Source organism: Prionailurus viverrinus, chromosome X (genome assembly GCF_022837055.1).
Source record: "Prionailurus viverrinus isolate Anna chromosome X, UM_Priviv_1.0, whole genome shotgun sequence".
Taxonomy (NCBI): domain Eukaryota; kingdom Metazoa; phylum Chordata; class Mammalia; order Carnivora; family Felidae; genus Prionailurus; species Prionailurus viverrinus.
In genome coordinates, this window is record NC_062579.1 from 100,061,590 (window position 1) to 100,088,888 (window position 27,299).

At 37.4% G+C, this 27,299-nt stretch overlaps 1 protein-coding gene across 6 annotated transcripts in view; it reads right to left on the reverse strand.

The window, feature by feature from the left end:
* Nucleotides 1-26,970, reverse strand: part of SMARCA1 (SWI/SNF related, matrix associated, actin dependent regulator of chromatin, subfamily a, member 1) — a 73,114-nt gene extending 46,144 nt beyond the window's left edge. For all 6 annotated transcript variants that reach the window (XM_047844491.1, XM_047844487.1, XM_047844486.1 and 3 more), the window contains exons 1-12: nt 26,670-26,970; nt 21,905-21,991; nt 19,449-19,615; nt 19,022-19,122; nt 18,816-18,916; nt 16,012-16,191; nt 11,532-11,687; nt 10,135-10,266; nt 9,098-9,166; nt 3,631-3,740; nt 2,068-2,294; nt 984-1,105 (exon numbers count right to left, since the gene is read on the reverse strand). In XM_047844491.1, coding sequence (XP_047700447.1) covers nt 984-1,105; nt 2,068-2,294; nt 3,631-3,740; nt 9,098-9,166; nt 10,135-10,266; nt 11,532-11,687; nt 16,012-16,191; nt 18,816-18,916; nt 19,022-19,122; nt 19,449-19,615; nt 21,905-21,991; nt 26,670-26,840 — 1,623 coding nt within the window. In that variant the 5' untranslated portion in view covers nt 26,841-26,970. The remainder of the gene's footprint in view (nt 1-983; nt 1,106-2,067; nt 2,295-3,630; nt 3,741-9,097; nt 9,167-10,134; nt 10,267-11,531; nt 11,688-16,011; nt 16,192-18,815; nt 18,917-19,021; nt 19,123-19,448; nt 19,616-21,904; nt 21,992-26,669) is intronic.
* Nucleotides 26,971-27,299: the final 329 nt, after the last annotated feature.

The window sequence follows — 27,299 nt, forward strand, 5'->3', positions numbered from 1 at the left end:
ATCCAATGATCCTCACAACATTATCAGAAAAAAAGAAGCCTAGGTATTAACATTACCCTAATAATACAGTTAAAAATACTGAGGCTCAGAGAATTAAATAGCTTGCATATACTACAAAGTGGTGGAGTTGGTGTTAAAATTTAGGTCTTCTGAAACCAAGTTCAATGCATTTTCCACTATACCATGAAATCACAATCTTTGCCCAGAGCAGCAGAATAGACTTAAAAGAGAAGTCAAAGACATAGCCTTGAAGGACCACAGAAAAAAGAAGATAAATTAGCAAAGCCCTCCTCCCCCCAAGAAAGTGCTTTACATTAGACCCATGACATTCAGGAGGGATAATCTAAAGATCTGTTAATAATTCCTTTTGGGAATTCTTACAGGCTGAGAAAGATACTGGGTGCTAGTTAGCCTTCCTCACTAGCTAAGTGACTCATTCCTGTACACCAACCTTTTAGTATTCCAAGATCCAAATGCATGATAAGCACCTATACCTAAGCTTATCCAATTTCAGTTTTACAAAATCTCTCTAACACTGAGATTATTCCCTTTACAAATTACTGTTTCGTGAGTCTTTAGGGTTGCTAATAAACTAGAAAAATCTCAACTGTTAAACTCCAAAATGGCGAGGGTCTACTGTAGGAAGGAAATCAAGAAAAGTAAGATACAGAATCAGAAGTTAAAAAGTAGGATGAGAAACAGTAATCAAAAGGTTAGAGATAGCAGTGGTTAGAGGAGGTAAGGGTATAATGGTACAGTGTCCTTTAAATAAGTAAGGATGTCTTTGACGATCTTGAAAAGGATGATTTGTGAAAAGTCAGTGTAATGGGAGCCAAACTGAAGATCTCAGACAGAGAGAGAGAGGTGTTAGTGAGAAATTCAATGCACCTAGCTTAAAAAAAAAAAGTCAAAGTTCAAAACTACTGAATGATGAAAAATATGGATTAACTGAACTCTGAATTTGAAGGTTTTTTTTTCCTCACCTCTCTTTCTTCATGTGGGGTTTGTCCATCCAGTCGACAGTACTCATAACCACGCCACATACAATAATCCTCCAGAATGTCCAGCAAGCGAGTCATCTGGCTAAAAATGAGAACCCTTGAACCTAAAACATTTCCCCCCAAAGAGCAAGTTATTCAGTTTGTGTAAAACTAATTTGAAACTTACAAAAATAAAAGTAAACATCACATGTAATAAAAATGCATAGTGCCTGAACACTCCACAAAACACACACATGCACACACACACAACCTTCAAGGAATGCTATACAGAATTATGCATTGCTGAATTATGCATTTTTAAGGACTTCAAAACCCTCCACACATACTGAGATTATTTAAAGTCTTCCTTTATTCTGTCCCAAGGATGAGTGATGGTCCACACTACCTTTCACTAGACTACTGCAGTAGTCTCCCAACTAGTCTCCTGTTTCTCATCTGTCATCCTCAGTGGAACCCGGATACTGCTTCCAAGGTTCTCCTTCAAACATAGAAGTCTGATCGTGCCAGCTGACACAGCAAAATCTTCTAGGACAAACCCCCTCCTCACCTTCCAAGTGGTCCAAAGTCCTTAAATCATGCTTAAAAGGCCTTCTATAATCTGGCCCATCCAACTTTCCAGATTCATCAACTACCACTGTACCCAAATACCATAAGCTCTGCATTCCCTATTCTCACACTGCTCTTTCATTGCCCTAGATAATGTTTCCCTTCCTTTTCCCCATGAGTTACTCCTACACATTCTCCAGTGCTTAACTTCAAATATTGTCTTTATGAAGATTTCCCCAACTCCCAGTATCTCAACTTATTATTTACTTATTACTTACTCCCAGCATCTCAACTTACAAATTGCAACTATTCCTCTTCACTACACTATGAGTTTCTCCAAGGCAAAGACTGTTGTCTTACACATCTTTGTACACCCAGCCCATAGGACAATTCCTAGCAAATAATAAGTACTCAACAATGTTTGCTGAATGAATGGATGATGAGTAAATACGCAAAATATTATTTATACACAAGTCACTAATACAGTTATTTCAAGTGAATGTATAGATTTGTAACTCACCCTGTTCTTTCAGTTTGGCCAAGAGTTTATCAAGAACTACCATTTTACCACTATTGCTGACAATGTGCTCATCAGTGGTATAAGGTGGGCCAGGTTCAGCACCATCAAACAGGTAAGGATGATTACAACACTTTCGAAGCTGCATCAGAATGTTTAAGAGTCGCATCTTGTCCATCTTGCCAGCAGAGTTTAACACATCAATATCTTTCATCAGGATTTTTGTATACCTAAAATTTTAAACTATAATTAATCATTGATTATTAGAAAGGTTTAATGGCATAAAGCAATATCCCTTTGGTGATCAGCATTGAGTCCTATTTAAATATAAACAACAGGTCTGACTTTGAGACTAAATCTGATCGCTAAAATCAAGAAACTTTTGAACATTTTAACATGTATATTGCCCATAAACCTGTTTCCTCCTGCTTTATCCATTGCTACAAATTGCCATTAGCTGATAAGTATTCAGATAACTGTATCTGATAATTAACTATTCAATAACTACAATATTTGCTGAAAGATGGCATCTAACTTTTACTTGTTTGAGCTTAAAACTATCACAATTTCTTATGCCTATATTCATAAGGCATTTTTTTCTGATCTATAAATGTTTTTCATTATCTTTTGTTGACCTTTACCCAGATGAAAACAGACCTATTTATCCACCTGAACAGCAATTAATATTTAATTATAGCAACAGCCAACTTGCACTGAGTGAAAGTGCCAGGTATCATGGGAAGGGCTTTCTATAAATTATCTTGTTAAATCTTCACAACAACTCTGAGGTAGGTACTAGAATCACCCCCATTTTATGAATGGAAATTCAGGCAGCTATGAGAAGTGAAACAGCCTACTCAGGACCACAAAAAGGGACAAAGCCGGAGTTTGGTCTTTTGTCTGAATCTAGAGAAATATACTCTTCACCACTACCCTACACTGGTCTCAGTAGTAGAGAAGTCATTATATATTATAAGTGACCTGATTTTATTTATATAAGCAACATTTTGCTTCTTTAAACAGCATTATGACATAAGCATATCTAATTTGTGATTCCTTGTGACTTCTCTTGTCAATTTCCTGCTTTGCTTGTACTTATCAAACCGATTCAGCTTCTATTTTTGTAATACCCACAATCGCTATTCTCATCCATCTTATTATTACTTATTATGGTTATTACTATTTTCACTGATGCAAAAAGCAAAAATAACAAACAAACGTGCAAGTGACATCAGCCTCTTTAACCCTGACATCAACTCATAAGCTAAGTATCATACCTGTTTTACAGAAGAGAAACTGAGGTTATAGAATTTGCCCAAGCTAAATAGCTACTAAGAGACGAAGCACTGTATTCAAATACAGGTGTATAGACTCAAGGCCGACATGCTTTCCCAAAAGCTAAATAAAATATTCACTAATTTTCTATTAAAATATTTGAAATACTTAACTTGCCATTTAAACATAAAATGTAAGTTTTGATCTAAAGGCATAACTGAACCACTAAAAAGTTAAATTTTAATAAATCCTTATACATAAATAAATGCTAATGGAAACAAAATAGCTCACCATTCTCGCTGCATCTTACTCAGTCCCAAGTAAATCTTTATTTCCTTTTTAGGAGGTAGGCTCTTCTCTACATCAGTTTTTATACGACGTAACAAAAATGGTTTTAAAACCTAAAAAGTGACAGTTTTCATAAAAGTTTATAAAATATCTAATATTATAAACTACATCTTTCATTGACAACACCCTAGTGTGAAATTTACTTCCCAATGCATAATCTGAAAAAAATCTGGCATCCACCAATGCCAGATGCCAATATTCTCAGTAAAAAAGAATCAAGTAATGGCCCATTAGAAAATCAGAATGGGGAGGGGGGTCGCCTAGGTGGCTCAGTTGGTTGAGCGCCAGACTTCAGCTCAGGTCATGATCTCACAGTTCTTGGGTTCAAGCCCAGTGCTGACAGCTCAGAGCCTAGAGCCTGCTTCAGATTCTGTGTCTCCCTCTCTCTCTGCCCCTCCCCCTCTCCCTGCCCCTCCCCCATCACAAAAATAAATAAACATTTAAAATTTTAAAAAAAAATAAAATTGGAATAGGGAACCTAAATTAGATATTCTTAATTTGATGGCACAAAATACATTAAAAAGACAACAAGATTACTGACTACTGAATAGTCATAAAAGAATCTCTTTTTAAAGTTTATTTATTTATTTTGAGAGAGACAGAAACTGTGAGTGTGGGGGAGGGGCAGAGAGAGAGAGAGAGAGAGAGAGAGAGAGAATCCCAAGCAGGCTCTGTGCTAACAGCACAGAGCCTGACATGGGGCTCAGTCTCACATACCAAGAGATTATGACCTGAGCTGAGGTCCAGAGTCAGATGTTTAACTGGGGCGCCTGGGTGGCTCAGTCGATTAAGTGTCCAACTTTGGCTCAGGTCATGATCTTATGGTCCATCGGTTCAAGCCCTTCGTTGGGCTCTGCACTGACAGCTCAGAGCGTGGAGCCTGCTTCAGATTCTGTGTCTCCCTCTCTATCTGCCCCTCCCCTGCTCACACTCTGTCTCTCTCCATCTCTCAAAAGTGAATAAATTTTCTAAAAAAAACTTTTTAATTAAAAATAAGTCAGATGCTTAATTGACTAAGCCACTCAGGTGCCCCAAAAGAATCTTTTTTTTTTTAAAGCTGTTGTCATACAAGATTTGTTTTTTCATTTGGTATAGGAATAATTTTGATGGTAAGGAATATATATTTTCCCAAAAAAGACATACAGATGGCTAACAGACACATGAAAGATGCTCAACATCACTAATCATCAGGGAAATGCAAACCAAAACTGCAATGAGATATCACTTTACACCTGTCAGAATGGCTCATATCAAAAATACAAGAAATATCAAGTGCTGGCAAGAATGTGGAGAAAAAGGAACTTCATACACTATTGGTGGGAATATAAATTGGTGTAGCCACTGTGGAAAACAGTATGGAGGTTCCTCAAAAAAATAAAAATAGAAATACCATATGATCCAATAATTCCACTACTGGGTATTTACCCACAGAAAATGAAAACACTAATTTTAAAATATATATGCACTCCTATAGTTATTGCAACATTATTTACAACAACCAAGATACAGAAGCAACACCCAGATGTCCATCGATAGATGAACAGATAAAGATATTTGTATATATGTGCATATATGTGTGTGTGTACATACACACATGATGGAATGTTACTCAGCCATAAAAAAAAAGGATGAAATCTTGACATTTGTGACAACATGAATGGACCTAGAAGGTATTATGCTAACTGAAACAGCAAGATTTTTAAATCTTAGAGGAAATCTGAAGTCAGAGTATGGATCAGAGTGTCACTAAAAGTAAGATAAAGATGTAGGCCTCTTCAAAATAGCTAAATATATACATGAAGAGAAAATGGTTCAATGTTAAGATACAGATAAATGGAGAAAAAAGGTGAAATAATCAGTGTATACCTGCAAGACAGATTCTATCACAAGAACATAATAGCACTACCGTCTATAGAGTACCTGCAATGTGCCAGAAACTGCACCATAAACTTTACAAGACTGAGTAATAAATCCTTACAATACATCCTTAATGGGAATGTGATTATTTCAATTTTTATTAACTTAACCAAAGTCATTTTGCCAGTAAGTGGTAGAAGCCGAATTCAAACCGACATCAAGCTGATTCTACCATCAGCTCAGTCCCTGAATAGCTGTTATGAGCCTAGACAAGTTCCTTAACTTTTCTGAGACTATTTATTCATCCATTCATCAAAAAATTATGATATATGTATATGAAAAGCATTTTAAAACTAGGATAATGATACCTATTTCCAAAGCTGCTGAGAAAATTTGTGGTAGTACTTGTGTAGACCTTAATAACTGTAGATGTTAGTAAACAGCAGATATTATTATTAGAGATCTATGGGAGGTAAAGAAAAGGAGAGTAAAAGACAACTTCTGGTTACTGGTTTGGGCCACTTACATTTGTCTAAGAGAGGTTCTTAAGAGTTTAAACTGTCTGTGAGACATTTAGTCAGAAAGACTCAGAAGGCAGTGGGATATGTAGGAACTCAGCAAGAAATATGGAGAGAGAAACTTGGCAGTTATAAATAGATAGGTAGTTACTAAAACCACAGGAGTGGATTCCCAGAGAGAGCACATATGAAAAAGAAAGTCAAAGACAAAGCCCTACAAAACATGAAACTTTCAGGGACAGACTAAGAAAAGCCCATAAAGGAGCCTGATAGGAATGGCCAAAAAGGTAAGAGAAAATCCACTCTGTATCCCAGAAACCAAGTAGGAAATGGTTTCATGCAGGAGTGGTTAGCAGTGCTAAGCAGTACAGAAAAGACAAAATACTGAGCAAAAGGTATACCCTGAATTCAGCAACTGGAAAATGACTGAAGACCTTGCAAGGTAAGTTTCAGTTGTGTGGAATGGATAGAAGCCAGTGGTCAGCGGTTTCAAGAGTAAACAGGAGATCAGGTAGTAGACACGGAGAATATAAACTAATTTTTCAAGAAGCTGAGATATCAAGGGAAGAAACCAGAATCTCAGCTAGAGACACACAATGTTGAGAGTACTATTTTGTATATTTGTGAGGGTGGGTGGGTATGGGTATGAGTTTGGATTTTAAAATACTTCAGCATGTTTACATGTTAGAAAAAAGAGCCAATATAAAGTGAGAGCCAGAAAATTCAGCCAATAAGAATGATAAATAATGGGGAAAGGTCCATAAGGAAACAGGAAGAGATGAATGAGATCCAAGGTTCATGCTGAAAGACTTAGCCACTGACCAGAGAAAACACCTCTTCCACTCAGAAAGAAGGTAAACACAGAGGCAGATATCCTTGGAAGATGGATATCCTTGAAGGAGTTCCTACCTAATAACTTCTATTTTCTCTGCTGAGAAAGGAGAAGGGCAGGGAGTATCCATGATAGAAGTCTTGGAGAGATTGGGGAAGGTCTGAAATAGTTGTTATAGGAAATTGGAAAGAATGTTATAGGCAGCCATGTTGAAGGATTGCTGACATCATCCAATCCCAGCTTATGTTACAGAACATGAAATCTGGAGTTGTTCCAACGTATACAGTTGTATAACCTCCTTTATCAGTGTTGAGAAGCCCCCAGTATAGAGCAAGTCACTCTTCTAGTAAATGGTAGAAGCAGAATTCAAACCCAGAAGACAGAGACAGTTATAGTATTCTAGTTTAGGGTTTCCAGGGCAGAAATGACAGATGGACAAGAGAGAAAAAGAGTTTGGGAGTATTGGCAAAAGGGTGATTCAAGAGATTGAAAATGGGCTCAGTTCACTGATACAGAAAAAAGTAACCATAGGGGCTCCTGGTTGGCTCAGTCAGTGGAGCATGCAACTCTTGATCTTGAGGTTGTGAGTTCAAGCCCCATGCTGGGTACAGAGATTACTTAAAATCCTTTTTAAAATTTTTTAATTAATTTACTTACTTTTGAGAGACAGACAGCACAAGCAGGGGAGGGTCAGAGAGTAGGAGACACAGAATCTCAAGCAGACACCACACCATCAGCACAGAGCCCGATGCAGAGCTCGAATCCACGAACCGCGAGATCATGACCTAAACCGAAGTCGAACACTTAACTGAGCCACCCAGGTGCCTCACTTTTTTCTTTTTTTAAATAAAGGTTTTGGGGTGCCTGGGTGGTTCAGTCAGTTAAGCGTCTGACTTTGGCTCAGGTCATGATCTCGCAGTTCGTGGGTTCGGGCCCCACACTGGGCTCTTTGCTGTCAGCTCAGAGCCCATTTCAGATCCTCTGTACCCCTCTCTCTGCACCTCCCCTCACTTCAAAATAAACATTTTAAAAAACTTTTAAGAAAAAAGTAACAACAGAAAAGAGGTAATGGATGGGGAGAAAAACAGGGGTCCAAGGACTAGAGGTCTCTGTATGGTAACAAAGTACAGGAGTAACAGGAATGAAGGAGTTAAAAGGACATAAGAAGTTGTTATCAAAGAATGGAAAAGTGTTGTCTTTTCTTAAGTTTATTTATTTATTTTAGAGAGACAATGAGAGTGAGCAAAGGAGGGGCAGAGAGAGAGGGAGAGAGCTCTGCCAGTGCAGAGCCTGATGAGGGCTCAAACGCATGAATCGTGAGATCATGACCTGAGCTGAAATCAAGACTCAGACGCTTAACCGACTGAGCTACCCAGGTGCCACAGAAAACTGGTTTTTAACAAATGTGAGGGAGTCACCTGGATGAATAGATGACAGAGAAGAGAATGGATAGAGGTTGGACCTGCAACATAACTTAAGCTTTAAAGGAAGAGTTCTATACATGATGGTGGAAAAGCAGTGGCTTAGAAGTGGCATGGGGGGGGGCATCTGGGTGGCTCAGTCTGTTAGGCATCTGACTTTAGCTTAGGTCATGATCTCACAGCTTGTGAGTTTGAGCCCCGTGCTGGGCTCTGTGCTGACAGCTCAGAGCCTGGAGCCTGCTTTGGATTCTTTATTTCCCTTACTCTCTGCCCCTCCCCCACTTGTGCTCTGTGTCTCTCTCAAAAAATGAACAAACATTAAAAATTTTTTTAATTAAAAAAAAAGCAGGGGGCGCCTGAGTGGCTCAGTCAGTTAAGCATCCAACTTCGGCTCAGGTCATGATCTCACGGTCTGTGAGTTCAAGCCCCGTGTCGGGCTCTGGGCTGACAGCCCAGAACCTGGAACCTGCTTCGAATTCTGTCTCCCTCTCTCTCATGCCCCTCCCACACTCATGCTCTTTCAAAAATGAATAAATGTTAAATTTTTTTTTTTAATTTTAACAAGAAGTGGCATTGGGGAACTAGAAAAATACTGATGCCATCTTGATACAGGCTGAGAATATAGTGGAGTTCATTTCCCAAAGAGGCTGTCAGAAAGGTTGGGAGAAGCAGTGAGACTGAGCCAAGAGGTAAACCCAAAAGTTCAAACAGATTCTACGGCCGTTTGTTTTCTAGCTGGGTTATATACATTTAATTACTAAATTTTCTTGTCTATTACTTACTGCGTGAAGTCTTTCCACAAGTTTTTGATCACCAAGACAGTTTTTAGTGTCAAACCAAGAATCAAAGTCCTGTGGAGGGGTGGAAATTCTGCAGTAAGCACACAGGTGTTTGTTTGTTTGTTTTAATAAACTCAATATTCTATAAATTCTTACACAGTGATACAGCAGTAATTCATTTTAAAAGCACTGTCAAAAATATATTAACCATGATGGTCAATATTATTTACTTATGAAAATAGCTAAAATACTGGAGGAGTTAAGAAAATTTGAATTCCATGATACAGGAACTCCGCCAGCAGGGTTTCCTTATAAGACTTTTATGAGGCTTCCCCACACCATAGTAGTATTATATCCAGTTAAAGAGTTAGAGTAGGAGTGAGAATATAAAATTGAAGGCACATAATGATAATGAAACTTTTACACAAACAATAAAAATGAACAAAAGCAAGATAAGGTATACAAACCAATGGATAGCTGAACTTGGTACTTTTTATTATCAATTAATAGCAGTAATGAGGAAAGCTCCAAAAGTCCTTAAATCATTCAATTCGGTTTGCTGCACTAGCATAACCTTGTGTTAATGATAAAAACAATGTAAATCATACATTTACAAAATATGTTGTTTTTCGAATCACACATTATGAGCTCTTCAGTACTCACAAATATTAACGACTACAATAATCAAAGATCATTTTAAAGACTCCACCTGCCAACCTAGTATGTAGAAAGCCCTTTCAAAGAAAATTTTGAGCTTGCTGTTAATGAACTCAGCCTATCTCATATCTTAAGTTGTGGTAACAAGGAGATATAGGCAAAGTTTAAAAGGCAGAATAATCTCAAAGAAAAGAAAATCATTTCTCTAAATATCCCCATTTGAAAAATTTGTGCTTAAGAGCTTTTTTTCTGAGAACACCAAAACACACAGATAAACAGTTACAAATGAAAAAAGAACTATAAATTTTATCTATATTCTATGATTGGAAAAGAGATCTGTGAACATAAGAAGACTGTACTTAAAACATAGGACTTAAACTTACATCTGCAGAATTAAAGACATCAGGCAATAAAAAGTTGAGTAATGCCCAGAGTTCATGCAGGTTATTTTGCAAAGGTGTTCCAGTTAGGAGCAAGCGGTTAGTTGACTTGAACTCACGAACAATCTCTGAAAGCTAGAAAAAAATAATAGTTCTGTTAACATTATTTCATTTGTAAGAATGCTCAACATCCGGAGTTCTTTATCCAACCAATGCATGTTTTTTAATAAATCTTGAAAATTATCTTTCTATAGAAAAATATCCTAGTTCAGGTGACACTGCCACAGTGAGTCACAACTGAACAAAATATTCTAGGCATTTTTACACTTATAAGAACGCAAATCATAGTCCTACCTGACACCCCTCCCTCACTTTAAAAAACTTATTTGGTCTATTTTGGGTCCACAGAAACAGTCAGAACTCCATGGAATCCAGGCTAGTCACTTAACACAATAACATCTTTCTCCCTGCCAATCATGTTCATCCACATACCTAGCCAAGTTCTAACTTGGCCTGGTGACAATTTTTTTTTAGGTAGGCTTCGCACCCAGTGCAGAACCCAATGCAGGGCTTGAACTCACAACTCTGAGATCAAGATCTGAGCTGAGATCAAGAGTCAGATGCTCAACCAACTGAGCCACCCAGGTGCCTCAAAGGCCTGGTGACAATTTCTAAGCACCAGAGTTGAGCCCATTTTCCCTGATATCTTAACTTTCTAAATATAAGACTATAAAAATTAAAGCACAAAGCATAAAAGAACAGTAATCTTATCAATACAAATGCATATTTTTATAATGCTCTTAAATAATTATTCTCTAACATGCATCCTTTTATAAGGTATTAGTCTCAATTTGAAGTTAGTATGATCTGCCTGGTGGTTTTGCTCCAGTTCTGTCCCTGTTTCTCCCAAAGTAGCCCAGTAATCATAAAAATCGATGCTTTTCCTATTGTTGATGGAGTTGAATAGCAAGAAATAGTGGTATTTTTCAAAATTTACACCATGCTCTAACTCACACAAATCAGGTAATTCCAGGAAATTATTTTTTCTAATCCTTATGAATACACATAAGGTAGAAGGCTCCTCAATAAAAATCAATGCAAATGCCTCTGGTACACAAATATTACCAAAATATTAAAATACTGTAGCATAACAGAGTTAGACTGCAACAGGTATAGAAAATGAACACCTTATTTTCTTTACATTAAAAACTGTGTTCAATTTTCATGTCTCATATTCAATAATTTAAACTTCAAATCATTTTTAAAATGGATTTTCATTCATATTCTGTGAATAAAATCAGAATCTTCCATCACATTTTTTCTTTTGAATACACAGAAGTAATAAACGGACATGGTTAGTTAAAAGAAAAGTTTAACAATGATATTGAAAACTGGCTTACCTTAGATTTTTCATTCTTTATTCTGTGAGCCTCATCAATGACTAGGTATCGCCAATGAAACTTTTTAAATACAGATTTTTCTTTAATTACCATCTCATAAGAAGTAACACAAACATCCCATTCTCCTGGCATCATTTCATCACGAATAAAAGCAGCCTAATGCAAAATAAAATTCTTTATATTAAAATACACTGACATGATGATCACAGAATTAAAGCATCAAGAAAATACTAATAACTCTAAGAGCCCTCAGAATCATTTTGTCTCATCCATCTTAAAGATAGGAAAACCATTTGGTGTCATCCATTTTAAAGACAGGAAAACCAAATCCCAAAGACACATTATCTGGGTGGCATACTAATATCAACAAAAGAGAAGCAAAGGCTTCCCTTAACCGAGTACAACATATTCAATGAACTGGAAAAGTTCTTATCACCAGATGACAGATATTAGGCTCTCTTCATACAACAAATGGTCCAAAAAGACAGGAGCAAAGTAAACTGCTTTCTGAAAAGCATGTTCTTACTAAGGTCAAAGCACTACCAACTATTACCAACACAGTTTCAACAAATGAAAAGAACTCAATATACATGAATGATTTCCACCTTTTGATCTCTTTTATGTTCCTTCCATTTCTAACAGGAATGAGTCATATATTTTGTTAAGGAGTCATGAAAGCCCATTAATGCTTTTGTGAATTCCCTGATATTGTTGTAAGACTACAAATATGATCTTATAAAGAGGACTTGCTCTATCTAGTACAGAGGGCTATTTAAGACAGTGAGACTATTTAAAACTATTTTTAAATCTTCTAAATCTTCATAGGCAGTGGCCAACATAGTAGCCAAGTTGACTGAGAGCATTTTTAACTTGTATGAACTGAATTTCAGATGTTATGTATGGGTCAAAATAAAACCATAGAAGTTAACAGGCAGCAGCCAAATCTATATTGAGAAGGTTCTGATTAGTACTGTAAATATGAAATTACAGTGCATAAACAAAATTAACCGTTCACTGCAAACTCATTATTTCATAAACTCACAGTTATGCACCAAACACACTGTGGACTCATTCAACAAATATTTACCGAGTGCCCTGATATCTAAAAGGATTGTCTGGACTGAAGTAGAGGACAGAAAAAAGGCCTTTGTAGAGATCCCAGTTGCACTCTGGGAAGTGGTCATATTTAAAAAGTTAATTAAGACATTACAGAATTGGAGGCAAAATAAAGAGAACCAGGATGCCAGACTCCATTTGGTCTTGCAAACACCTTATCTTTGTTTGATTTTTTTGAAACACTCAATTTTGAAACTCCTACAGTTTCACAGAACACACATATATTTTTAATTTATATTAGCTCTGCCTTGAAATTTGTGTAACAGAACACTGAACATCACATAATCCAAAAGCTCTTTTATAGATGACAAAATGAAGGCCCTTCAATTGTCACTCAATGTCACACACGGTCAATAGCAAAGCCAGAACTAAAACCAGATCTCCTGTTTCCAGGTCCAAGATCTTTGATGTCTCTGGAGTGGAAAAGGAAAGAAAAACCATGTTTGGTGGGGCGCCTGGCTGGCTCTGTTGGTAGAATATGCAACTCTTGATCTCAGGCTCATGAGTTCAAGCCCCACATTGGGCGTGAAGCCTACTTAAAAAATAGAAAACAACTAAAAAACCATTTTTGGGATTCACACCTCTATATACTGCAGGACTACATTAGCGCCAAACTGGGTCAGGAGTATTACTAAGAATTTCCCAACTCAATCAAATACCTGTGGTAACCTACATCAAATTTTTTATTAGTAAAACACTGACCTCATAAAATGTTTACAGAAGGCCAGGAAATTATAAAAACACATTGTATCTATCCCATGTGGTACCAAGATTCAAATTTGTCTATAAATAATTATCTGGGTGGTGCCTAGGTGGCTCAGTCAGTTGAGCATCTGACTTTGACTCAGGTCATGATCTCACGGTTCATGGGTTCGAGCCCTGCATCAGGCTCTGTGCTGACAGCTCAGAGCCTGGAGCCTGCTCCGGATTCTGTGTCTCCCTCTCTCTCTGCCCTTCCCCAACTTGTGCTCTGTCTCTCCCTGACTCAAAAATAGATGTTAAAAAAATTTTTTTAATAATTATCTGGATTTTCTCTATACATTCTAACACCAATCTGTAAGTGCTGAATATAGTACATTATTTATGTAATTAATAATTACCATTCCACAAACTCTTTGCCCATGGCCCACAATAAAATAATATTTTAGGTTGCAATCCTTTTTTAAAAATGTTTTTAAGTTTATTTATTTATTTTGAGAGAGAGAGCAAGTGGGGTAGGGATAGAGAGGGGGGAGAGAGAGAATCCCAAGTAGGCCCCTCAGCATCAGTGCAGAGCCTGATGCAGGGCTCGAACTCACAAACTGGGAGATCATGCATGACCTGAGCCAAAATCAAGAATCAGATGAGTAACCGAGTGAGCTACCCAGGCACCCAGGTTGCAATCCTTAAAAAATGAGCAATACATATCCCTACCATGTGCGAAACACTCTATTTTCTATTCTATTCTCATTTTTTTTTTATTGTTGTCCACACCAACACGAATTTGCAATATTAATGACTGGCAATATGAAAAGCACAGACTTTGAAGACTGGTTTTCAAGATTAAAAAATTTTTGAAGCCACTAGTAAAATCTCAGCCACTCATGGGGTAGAGATAGGGCAGTCACAAATTAAATACAAGCATTCTTCCTTTAAAACTCCCAGAGAGAAAAAAAAAAAAAACTCCCTGAAATATTTCATGAAATCCTTGGATTCCATATAATATAGGGGAAAACCACTGACACAGTTTTATTGAGACATATGAAAACACAAGTGCACATATTTCTTTTTCTTTATGATCTTAGAGAAATACTTTCAAACAAAAATCAATACTTCAGAAATACAAAGTTTTTTAAGGAATGATATTACATTAAGTAACAGCAGTGATCAGAAAAGGGTTCTAAGTGACTAATTTGCCACTGGGAAATATTAAGCATAAGGAAGAATCAAGCCTGTAATTCTAAATTTATGAGCTCAGTATTTCAATACTTAAATTATTTATAAGCTGAATTTAAATAAATTTAAGTAATTTTTCTGCAAGTAAAATGGTAAGAATAAAATTACATAATTCATTATGCTACCATTCTTTTGAGGATATCTTTTGATAACCTATCTAAATACGAAAAATAGAATAAATCTTTTCTCTTAACTATGTCCTCTGGAGGCGAAATAAAGGCAAAGTTTAATAATATGCTTTCTAAGCTGATTATTCATTTTTATATTTTTGCATAATTTATTTCTTTTAGATTAATTCTACAGTCCTAAAATCATTGTAGCCTACTAAATTGACAAATGGCTAATTTAAGCAAGAGCCCAGCATTTCCAATACCTAAGAATGTATGCAGGTATGTATTTTTCTATTCAAAGAGCAAAACTGGGGGCGCCTGGGTGGCGCAGTCGGTTAAGCGTCCGACTTCAGCCAGGTCACGATCTCGCGGTCCGTGAGTTCGAGCCCCGCGTCAGGCTCTGGGCTGATGGCTCGGAGCCTGGAGCCTGTTTCCGACTCTGTGTCTCCCTCTCTCTCTGCCCCTCCCCCGTTCATGCTCTGTCTCTCTCTGTCCCAAAAATAAATAAAAAACGTTGAAAAAAAATTTAAAAAAAAAAAAAAAGAGCAAAACTGAAAGCTGTGCCTTTGCAGAAATACAAACACAGGCTCTCTGTATGAATAGAAAAGGCCCCATTCATGTGTGCATCTATGCACAAGTGTGTGCATGTATACCAAATCAAAGTTAAAAAATTAAAAATTTAAACATAAAAATTAAGTCATACAAACGTATATATTTTTGGTGTCAAAATAATACAACTGATGAGTCACTGATAAGATATACTGTCAATGATGATTTCTTTTAATAAAAAGTGATTTAAAATGCAACTCAAAAAAGCTGACATTAATGTGCCAGTTGAAAGTAACTATAGGGGCGCCTGGGTGGCTCAGTGGGTTAAGCGTCCGACTTCGGCTCAGGTCACGATCTCGCGGTCCGTGAGTTCAAGCCCCGCGTCGGGCTCTGGGCTGATGGCTCAGAGCCTGGAGCCTGCTTCCGATTCTGTGTCTCCCTCTCTCTCTGACCCTCCCCCGTTCATGCTCTGTCTCTCTCTGTCTCAAAAATAAAAATAAACTTAAAAAAAAATTTAGGAAAAAAAGTAAATGCAGATAAGCATAATAAAAGTGATTGCGTGTTATTAATAGGTAACACATCTACTTCACAGGAGTGTTGGATTAATTAATATATTAAAGGCATTTACAACAGAGCCTAACATAGAGTAAGCACAATGTGTTATTTACTAGTAGCAGTCAACTTAAATGTCTTTTATGGTATTTGTATAAAACTTAACCCCAGAAATGATGTTATTCTTGATTGCCTCTTTAAATCAGTTTCTCACTTACTCTTGCATCCTTGTCTCCAACGAAACAAATAACACGGAGAGATGGGACCCATCGTTTAAATTCATTCATCCAGTTGTATAGAGTAGACTTTGGAACTAAAACCATGTGAGGTCCTGGAATGTTTCGGTAATGTTTCAGGTAACCAAGCAAAGCAATCGTTTGTAAAGTCTTACCAAGACCCTGCATTATCGTTACAAAGAAAAAATCCATAAATGTTTATTTAATGAAACATTTTGTTAGTAATAACAAAGACATTTGCCAACTATCTCACATGGGGAAAAATTTTAAAGACCTTTGTTTTTTTTTAAGTGAATAACCATACCAATTTGTACTTACTGTGCGCACAAAAAGAAACCAGGAACTTGCAGGCAGAAAGTTGCTTTGTTGCTCCTCTTAAAGGAGCAAGTAGCATACTTCATAATTTTTTCTAGTGGCAAAATTAGGGAATTTTGTGTATATGTGTTTCACACTCAAATACCAGCCTGCTTCGATACCAGTCTTTCTTTCCCATTGTCCCCAACATTATTACAGCCCAGGCATGAAATATTCAGACTATGCATCTCAAGGGGCTTGTAGCTCTGTACTTGCATCTCACACCTTTGAAGACCTATGGAACCATAAAAGAACAAAACATGAAAGAACTCTGCAGCCAGAAAAGGCCTTAGAGATCACCTAGTCCAGTAGACTTTTTAAAAAACAACATACTGAACAGGGGAGCCTGGGTGGTTCAGTTAGCTGAGCATCCAGCTCTTGATATCAGCTTAGGTAGTGATCTCATGATAAGGGGATCAAGACCGGCATCCAGCTCTGTGCAGAGCATGGAGCCTGCTTAGGATTCTCTCTCTCCCTTTCTCTCTCTGCCTCTCCCATGTGTATGCACTCTCTCTTGCTCTCTCAAAATAAATAAGTAAACATTTAAAAATAAATAAGTAAAAATAAAAAACATACTGAACACCATGAACCCACCACCTAACCCATGAGGAAGGGAATGATGTCCTATGCTGTGTGGCCTTTTAAAACAGTTTCTGGCTTTATCTCTATGCAAGGTATATATTTTCTTTTATAAACCTAGGCTCAAAACTATTTTTATATGGTTTATCCTAATATTTCACTTAATGAGATGCATCAAAACCTTAAAATACTTAAAATTCCTTAATCAAGCAATTCCATTTTTAGGAATCCTATGGAAATAATTTGAAAGGTACAGAAAAAGTAAATTACAAGGGTTCTCACAACAGCATTATTATGTACCATATACACGTGTATCAACCAATATATACTATATACATCAGTCCAAATGACCAGCAATAAGGGAGGATATTAACAGAATTATGGTAATTCTCCAGGATTATTATACAGTAATTAACAATTATTTTTACAAATATTTGAATTATGCAGAAAATATGTATGAATGTGAAGAAATCAGAATACCAAATTATATGTACAATATGATCTCAACTATATAAAATAAATACATCCAGAATTAAAATGCTAAAATAAAAGATGCCAAAATGTCAACTGTGATTATTTCTGGGTAGCATAATTATAATTTACTTTCAATTTTTTTCTTGTTTTTTTTCCAAATTTTCTATACTCCTTAAAGTATCTTTCCCTTTTTTAATAAAAAGTACCTGGTGCCAGCATAAATTCAATATGAAGGATCTTCAGATCCTTCATGTTTAAAGGCTGCAGTCAAGAAGAGCTTGGGGCAAATAATCCTGGTCTTTCTGCTATCCAATTAACCAAGCTCCTCCCCTCCTGAGCTAATTGTAGTCTCCAACCCAGAATACTAAATATAAGGAGCTACAGACCCTTGATTTTAAAGGACCTCCTGCCACACACCTAACAGTTGCTTAGCATCTATGGGATCATTACTACACTACATGTTATAGAGCATAAACAGTCATGTGGCTCTTCTGGAGAAGAGTGATTGCAATAATGGCTCCAGAGTTTCATAAACAGGAGTATCACTGGGTCATATAGATCTAGAACTCCCCCCAGTCCTCTCTTAAATCACATTTAATTTATTTTGTCTTAAAATACCAATCTAAGTCTTCATATACTCCCCCAATCTGCTGAATTAGCATCTTCAATGGACTTACTTTTTCTCTTTGGTCATTTTATTTATATGTCCATCACTCCTTAGCTTACTTCCCAGGCCCTACCTGGTATTCTGCTAGGTCAGAACTCAACATTGCTCTTTACTTTTTTTTTCCATCTATTCACTTTCTCACTGCTCACACATTGAGGCATTTACATTTATTCATTCATGCTTTCATCATTTATTGTCTGGTCTACTCATTCACTCATTTAGTGTTTGGTTTATATACCCCACCTCATTACCAAAAGGATTTCAGGTAGCCTACAAAGAAAACATGTTTCAGGTGGCCTACAGTGAAAACATGGAACGTAAATTAATGGTAAAATAGATATAAAGAAGGGCCAGGGAAAGATTAGAAGGTATTGAATAGGAAAAGACACAAAAGACACAATGGGCCAACCATTACATTACACAGGTGCTCCATTTTGGCATTCATTTTGGCTCTGAGCTTCCTGGAAGCCAAAGTATAAATAAAAACAAAAGTACAAGGAGGTTTTTTAAAACCATTTGAGGAAATCACACTAAGAATTATGTAGCCTGTGAAAGTGTAAACAATCCTAGACTTTACAAATGCCTTTTACATTATAACTAAATAAAGCAATTAGCCTCCAGACCTCAGGGGTGCAATATAGCTCAGGCACTTCAAATTTACAAAAAAAAAAATTGATAACTGAGATCCTGTTTCTGGCTATCATCTCCTTACCATTTCATCTGCCAAGATACCATTGACTCCATTTTCATACAAAGAGATCAACCAGTTCAGCCCTCGAATCTGATAATCCCTCAATGGTCCTCCTTTCACATCTAAAAAAGAAATCAAGATGCCTCATACTTTTATTAATATAATCAAGTAGATTTTTTCTAAAATCAAATTGGGAAAAAAAAACACAAACATGATGAGGTACTTACATGAAGGTGACACCTCAAATCTAACACACACATTAGATGTTTTCCGACTCTCTGAGAGTAGCTCTTCATCTTCTTCTTGTTCCGTGCGCCTGTGGCGGTAGCTGAAATGAAAAGAAATACCTTTATGTTCAACACAAATGTTAAGGTGTCAATGAAGTCAGTATACATCGCTAGTATCTTCATGAAAAGAAAATGAGTTACTTAAGGTCTTGCTTAGAAGTTGGTAGAACCGGCCTACATTTTTACTGATTTCTAGTGAGAAAAACATGTTGCCTCCAAAACTTATTTACACTGACAATAACCTTATTTTTTGAACACAGAATTATACTGAATAAGTGAAGAGGGAATGAGAGTATAAGGAGGGAGAAGGGGGGACAGGAGGAAGAGAGGGAAAGAGGGAAGAAAGTAGAGAGAGATGCCAACATACTCTCCAGCAGAAATTAAGCTCTGCTTGTCATCTTTCTTTATTCGAGGACGTCCCAATTTCATGTTCAGAGGAGATGTTGGAGATTTCTGTGCTGACGGTTGAATGAAATGTGCAAAAAGTTCTGTTTGCTTTAATAAAAATTCAAATCTCTTTGCTCGGTCTGCTTTCTAATGCACAAAAGAAAAAGTAATGATTTTCTTTTTTATTTGCTCAAAGTTATTTAACAAACACTTACATTGCCCTTACTTTGTACTATGTTCTAAGCACTTTAAACATACTAACTCATTTAATTCTCTTAATAAACCTATGAGGTAGACACTAATATTATGTCCATTTTACAGATGATAAAACTAAAGTACCGAGAGGGTAACTAACTTGCTCAAGTTCCCACAGCTAATAAGCACCTAAATTTGAAAAATGGCATTTTCAGATACTCTGAATAGAAGCCAAGTGATCTAACAGAAGTAAATGCCCCAATAAGAAGTATCCTGCTGGGGCACCTGAGTGGATCGGTTAAGTGGTTGTGCATCCAACTTCTCAGGTCATGATCTCATGGCTCTGTGAGTTCAAGCCCCGCATTGGGCTCTGTGCTGATAGCTCAGAGCCTGGAGCCTGCTTCGGATTCTGTGTCTCTGTCTCTCTCTGCCCCTCCCCAACGCACAAGCGTGCACACACATGCTGTCTCTCTCTCTCAAAAGTAAGCAAACATTAAAAAAAAAGAAGTACCCTGCTTAAAGAGTCAGGGTCAGAAAGCAAATCCTCTTTCCAAACCATAATAATTTTCTTTTCCTAGTTAACAAAATAAAGCATCATAATATGTAATATATCCTAAATGCAGAAATATAAATTATTGGCTTTGATATACATATACCATAAACTGATCTCTTAAGAATTTATAAGATTTGGGGGAAAAATACACGTACACATATAAGTAAAATAGTTAACATATATTAACTATTAAAAATTTATATGTGGGGCACCTGGGTGGCTTGGTTGGTTAAGTGTCCGACTTCGGCTCAGGTCATGATCTCCCTGTCTGTGAGTTTGAGCCCCGCATCGGGCTCTGTGCTGAAAGCTCAGAGCCTGGAGCCTGCTTCGGATTCTAGGTCTACCTCTCTCTCTGCCCCTCCCTGCTCACACTCTGTGTGTGTGTGTGTGTATGTATGTGTGTGTGTGTGTGTGTGTGTGTGTGTGTGTGTCTCAAAAATAAACATTAAAAAAATTTAATTGATATGTGCTATAATTTCTCAATAAATTGTAAAAGGTCATGTAACTTGTACCATATTAATGAAATAAAACTTCACTAAAAAATCTTAGAAGATCAAAAAATGTACACATTATTCTAGATGAAGAAAAAATGAAAATGATTTTTTATTTCCCAGTCACTTTCTGACCACAGGGTAGGGAATATTTGATTGCTAATGAAGGATGCATAATTAATAATACCAGAAACTTACAAGAGTTCATTAACATAAACACAAGAATTAGACAAACATTCAGACCAGAAGCTGGAAGGAGGCCAAAACTTTTCCATTTTATGTTATCCTCACTGGAATGTTGTTTTTAGAGTTGTTAAAACATTAACTGTCTATATTAGATGTGACCTTAAACATTAAGGCATGGAGTATGGCAAAATCACTATGAACAACCAAAAAAATACTTCATTTCTACTTATTTTTATAATATTACTGCAAAAGCAACCCCTCAACAAAAAAATTCAGTTCCAACTACTTGTTAAATTTCTCTTTTGAATTAACCAAGTTCACTGGTTTTGAAAGATCCCAGGGCATAAAAGATTAGTTAAAATGAAAGCTAAGATATGGATTTTAGTAAATAAAAACTAAATAATTTGAAATACACAGCAAAGCAGTAGGTGGCATAATTAAGATTATACTGTTTAAATACGTAACAGTTTCATGTACTGGGAAAATGTCCTCTCCTCCAGAGAAAGTGTTACTGTATTACATGTCTCATAATATGTAACATTCATTCAAATATCCAAAGCAAGAACAGAGGGAGAAAAAAAATATCAGTCCAGCTCTGTGACCTGATTTCTTTCAGCCATACTGATATTCCCACTGATATTGTCACTTAGTGGATACAATATTTCTAGCATAAAGCATCTTATTATGAGATAAAGAGTGCTGAACAACAGTGAAGAGATGTGGTTTCTGTTCCCAACTATTTCATATAGTTTTTCTGCTCCTTATTTTCTCATCTGAAAACGAGATTCATTTATTCAACAAAATTATGATGGATTTATTATTAAATTACTTTCCAATTCTAAAATCTATGATCCTGTATTCATTATATATGAACATGTATCATTTTAATCTTTCACATCTCCTCAATAAAAATCAAGTACAGTGAAACTAATGTTAATATTGGGTGCCAACTACAGTTCAATGACAAAAAATCAACTACATTATTCATGATCAACCCAGGAATATATTTACCATTTTCTCTTCATATTCTGGGTCCATTTCCTTTTCAGATTTAGAAGCTTTAACAGCAAGTTTGAGTTGAAATGAAGAAACATTTTTCTAGAATTTCAAGAAAAAATAAGCCATCAAATTGCAAAGCAAGATCTTAAAAATGGTCGACATTGTCATTTGAAGAAAGTAAAAAGTAATTAAATACTAAATAAATAAATCAACATGGGCCACACATAGACCAATGATGAGAGCATGTCATGAAGCAGGGCTTATGATTAATCCAGTTCTGTGCACCTGGGGTCCAATAAAAAATCTGTATTATAAAAGCTAGAGAAAGACCATTAATTAAAATAAACACCAAAAGGTGAAACATTGAGCCATTTCATCTATTTTTTAATTTCAAGCATAAGAAAGTACAGAACCACTGAATAGATTTAAAATCTAGAATATGGTAATATTATCATCCACAAACCAAGGAATTCAAGGAAAGTAAATATTAATTCTCAGAAACACATCTTTATGTAATAGAAACGAGCCAAAATTTCAGAAGGAGACTATGGTTTCTGTTCCTGAAAAGACACTTTTTCATTGTTTTCATATTCTAATAAGAACATTTAAACTTTTTAATGTAATACATGTTAATTTCTATTTAAATAATAACACAATACAGTTTTAAACTTTTGATTTATCTTAGTTTTTCCCAACTGGAAAGAAAACTATTTTAAACCCTGTTACATAAATATTTTGTAGCAGTTTCTCAAGGCTATCAACTATTAACATTTGATATTTAAAAAGTTGTGATTTAGTGAAAACTAACATAAATCAGCTTCTTCAAAATATTGAAATTATCTGGGGGTTATTTCATGCACACTATCCTTTGTAAAGATAAGCTTGTACTTGCAAATATAATTAGGTATATAGAATATACCTCCTTCCCTATAATAAATAGAAAAATAATAAAAACACAAATCTACCATTTAGTATCAGAGCTGAGAGTATTTCAGTTTTAACACAGATTTTGCCCAAGTCACAAATCAGTTTGTGAAAACTACAGAAATTACGTCCATTTTGTCATGGCTTTTGTCAATCAGTTCCTGAAAACTTAGATCATAAATCAAAAACAGAATGTGATGTTAAACATAAAAAAAAACATAGCTCCAATAGTTAATGAATATGCCTTCTAACATTTACTGAAATTCCTAGTTTAAGACAATTCAAACTAGGATTATGGAATTTGACCCTGGTCAGTGTTCTACTTTGAAGCACTGATCAGATATTGTTCAGTTATTCTTAACCCAAATAATAGCCATCTTGATTTAAGCATCACATACATATATATTGTCCACGTGAGATGTTTTGAATGTAATCCTGGATGGACAAGAATAGAAAACTGCTAAAATCCCCTCAATCCCACTCTTTCAAACTGTCCCATGTACTATAAATCTGATTTTATTTTCAAAGCAACAAGTAATGGAATACTGGGTAACAAAATTCACACCTTTATCATTCCTTGAAAAGCTATATGAAGTCTAGTTTTCAAGTTTCAAAACAGTGAAAATTACTTCACATCATATACACAAGTATATATCTAATAGTGTGGGACAAAGACTTCGCTTATAGAAAAATTAAGGCTTTAATTAGAAAAAAAATTTTACTCAATACTCTTGCCTACCTTGTGGTAGAATACCATAAAATTTAATTATATGCTAATTAAAATTCCTAATCTTAAGCAGTGCTATTAAAAGCTGCGGGTAATTACTTAATTGGCACTATCTTCCACAACAAATTTTAAAATACCTACCTTCTAAACCTTCTCCTTTGCATATGTTTTCAAAAATACACTTCTTGTACAAGAAAACATAAAAGGATATTTTAATGAATTTCCTATAGATTTCATCATCTGGTAGTTTAGATGCCATGAGAATGTGGACAAGGTCATCAAGATGCCCTTAGAGACCATGACCTTTTTCTTGATGTTTTCATTACCAGAAATACCAACTCTAACTTCCAGTGTTAGGTTATCCACTGTCACTTAAACCAAGTTAAGCTCAAGAACCAGAACGTAAACAAAAATACGTTTCTGTAGCTAAATGTCACAAGTCAATCAACCAAATCTCATCTACTTTATGCATCACAAAAATGCTCTTACTCAGAGCCTATTTTCTTTTACTTGATATACAATTCTAGCAAGTTTGATCATCTGACTTGCCATACTACAGAGAATAAAAGCAACAGCAAATGACACAGGAAAGATCACTTAGAAGAAAGAAAGCACAATGTCAACAGCAAGAAGGGATGGCAGAAGCCCAGGACTAAAAGAGGAGTTCCACTGCAGTAACATCCCTTTTCCTTACTATTCGGGCATAATTATTTCCCTCTCCCTGCTCCATCACTTGTATTTTTATATTTTGTATTTTTACAGTTGTTTTAAATGATTGTATGGTTTTGTTACATCTATGTCATTTTATCATATGTTCTTTCTGATGAAAGTAGATGAAGTTTTTAAAAAATGATAGCTAACACCTGACAATTGAAGGAGGCGAGTGAAAAGTCATTTAGGAAATCAACACAATACTGGGGGCACTGGCTAACTCAGTCCATAGAGCATGTGACTCTTAATCTCAGGGTTGTAAATTCAAGCCCTGTGTTGGGCATGGAGCCTAGTTAAAAATTTTTTACAAAATCAACACAATACTGGAAATGCCCGGGAAGTGGTTATTTAATTGAGGGGGAACAGCCTCCTACATCTCAAATACTGTACACTTTCAGAGTACAGTAACTGATGAACATGAAGGAAAGTTTAATCTACATTTTCAGTCCATCACTTAGGCAGTCAAGGTAGTGAGCAATCTATTTAGATGGAGTGGGGGGAGTGCCAAATTACTTTATTTAAAGGAATGAAATGATACACATGAAAGAACTTAAGTAGATATTTGGTACTCTTTAGATTTTTCAGAAAAAAATTAAAAATGAAAGATGTGGTGACTAAAATAATCAACTTAAGGTATTCAGAAAGTTCCTGCCATGCAACACTTCACTTCCCGATGCTGAGCAGACAAATGAGATAGTATTAGGACAACTTCTGATGAGGCTATAGAATTCATTAATATATGTATCAATTCAGTGTTTGTTACATAGGTTTTTTTTATTGATTCCCAATTTTTTCACAACTCAAAAAATTTACACAATCTGGAAATTCAACAATCTTTACTGCCATACAAAAGAGTTTATCCCTTACATTTGCACAGTCTAGGGAATAAAAGCCACCTAGACTCATTGGTGAATTCCCCAGCATTTGATTTTATATTGATACTTTGTATCTGAACCATCTTTACAATACCATGTTACTGATTCAAGTACCACATAGATCTTAAAATGTGTATGTTTTGTACGGTTTTCACTTACCACTACAATTGTCTTTCTGTTTAGTCAACCTTGTAACAGTAAAATATATCACTTTAAACAAATGCTGGATTTAAAATTACTAATTCACGGCAAAAGGTGTTAATTGCCTTCAAAAGCTTTTCATTTGGTCGCATCGTACCATATAATAATTCAGACAAAGCCACTTGAGATCTCTAAAGCATAATTTTAATTACCTACCGTTGTTTTAATTGCGAGATGTCTACTCATAAACGGAAAAAAAAAATCTACCCATAAACGATCCATTCTACAATTTAATTATACATCAACAATCCTTATACCCCATTTTATTTTTTATTCTGAATGTGTTTCATAGTTTCATTTGCATGTCTTGGTCCATATGAAATATGCCTTATGGAGATAATACATATTTTCTGGATTTGGCTTTAATAGGTGTCTGAGTGGTCCCTTTATGTATGTTAGCAGGAGCTCATCCTAGCGACGCTGGGTTAAAGAAAAAGAAAAAGAAAAAGAAGAAGAAAAACCCTGCATGTGTCCAGGAGCCAGCAGCGCCCACTAGGAGAGGGAGGCGGAAGCCTGGAAGGCTTGGGGCCGGATTGGGGGACCATTTGGGTGGCCCTGGAGTGAAACACTATACCGTCGGGGGCGGGGCAGGAGAGGGTGAGGGTGCACACGTTGGAAATTTTCCTAAGCCAGCGTCCACGGTTCCTCAGTTTGGGGTCTGGATTGCGGGGGAGCGGGTAGCACGCGGAGAGCTAATTTTCTCGGGGTGACACCCCCGCTTCAGCAGGCGGGGACCAAACGAACAAGGGATGATTTTTTTGCTGCCACCTAAAAGGCCGACATGGCCATTCAAAAAAAATAAAAGTCTCTCCTATCGTCCTCCGCCTCCCAACCACCAGCACCTTGAAATTCAAATTAAAAAATTGTAAGCCCCAGCAGAACCCCTTTCGCGCGGGTGTGGGATTGAAGGGCCCAGATTTCCCAGGCAGAGGCCGACGGGAAGGGGGGGAGAGGGAGAGAGCGAGAGGAGAGGGAGAGGCGGAGGCTTTTTCCTGCACAACCCCATCCCCCACCCTGTTACCCCAGTTCCGGGAATGTGGATGGGGCCGGGGGCTGTCGAGGGGCGTCCAAGCCCCCCAAGCCCCGGGATAACGGGCACCCTCCGCCCCGCGCCGCTCCCGCGCCCAGCCCCGCCCCCGCCCTCCAGGCGGCATGGAGGAAAGGGGGAGGGGAGCAAATGCTAGACTGTTCCGCCGCCCCCCACTCCCAGCGCGCCCGCTGCCCCCATCCCCGCTGAGCTCCGCCGGTACCTGTCGGCGCTGAAAGGTCAGGGCTTGGGCCCCTCGGAGGGGCCCGGCTCAGGATTTGTTGACTACACACACACCCCCTTCCTATTTACCTCCTTCTTTTCGCCCTTCTCCGTGGCCACGGTGGCTTCGGTGGCCGCGGCGGCCGCTCCCTCCTCCTTAGAGGTGGATGGCCCCGGCTGCTCGTCCTCTATGACCACGATTGTGGCGGTCGCATCAGCAGCTGCCACGGTGGCTGCCACTGCAGCGGTGTCCGGCTCCATTGCGTTGGAGCGGGAACGAGGAAGGGGACGAGAGCTCCTGGGCGGCGGCAGTGGCTGCACTGGAAAGAGCTAGATGGAGCAGGGGTGGGGAATCACTCCGCTTCCAACCCCTTCGCTCAGCCCCCCCTTCTTTAAATAACCCTCAACCCTGCCCCACTTCCGTCCACCCACCCTACGTCATGGCCTCCCCCCCGTCACCCTCCCCCCTTCCTCCACCCCCCCCCCCTCAACGATCGCGAGACTCCCCCTCCCCACCAAGAGCCCGGGCCGGCCCCGCACGACCAACTGTTGCCTGAGTGTGGGGCGCGGACTGGGGTGGAGGCGGGAACCCACAAGCCCGCGGCTCCCTAAAAATCTCCCTTCCCACACGCCCCCAACAGTCAGCCTGAGCTCCCCACGCATATGTGTGCAGAAGGAATCCTCTTTCCCTTAAATCTGCTCTTTGTACCTCGGGGCGCT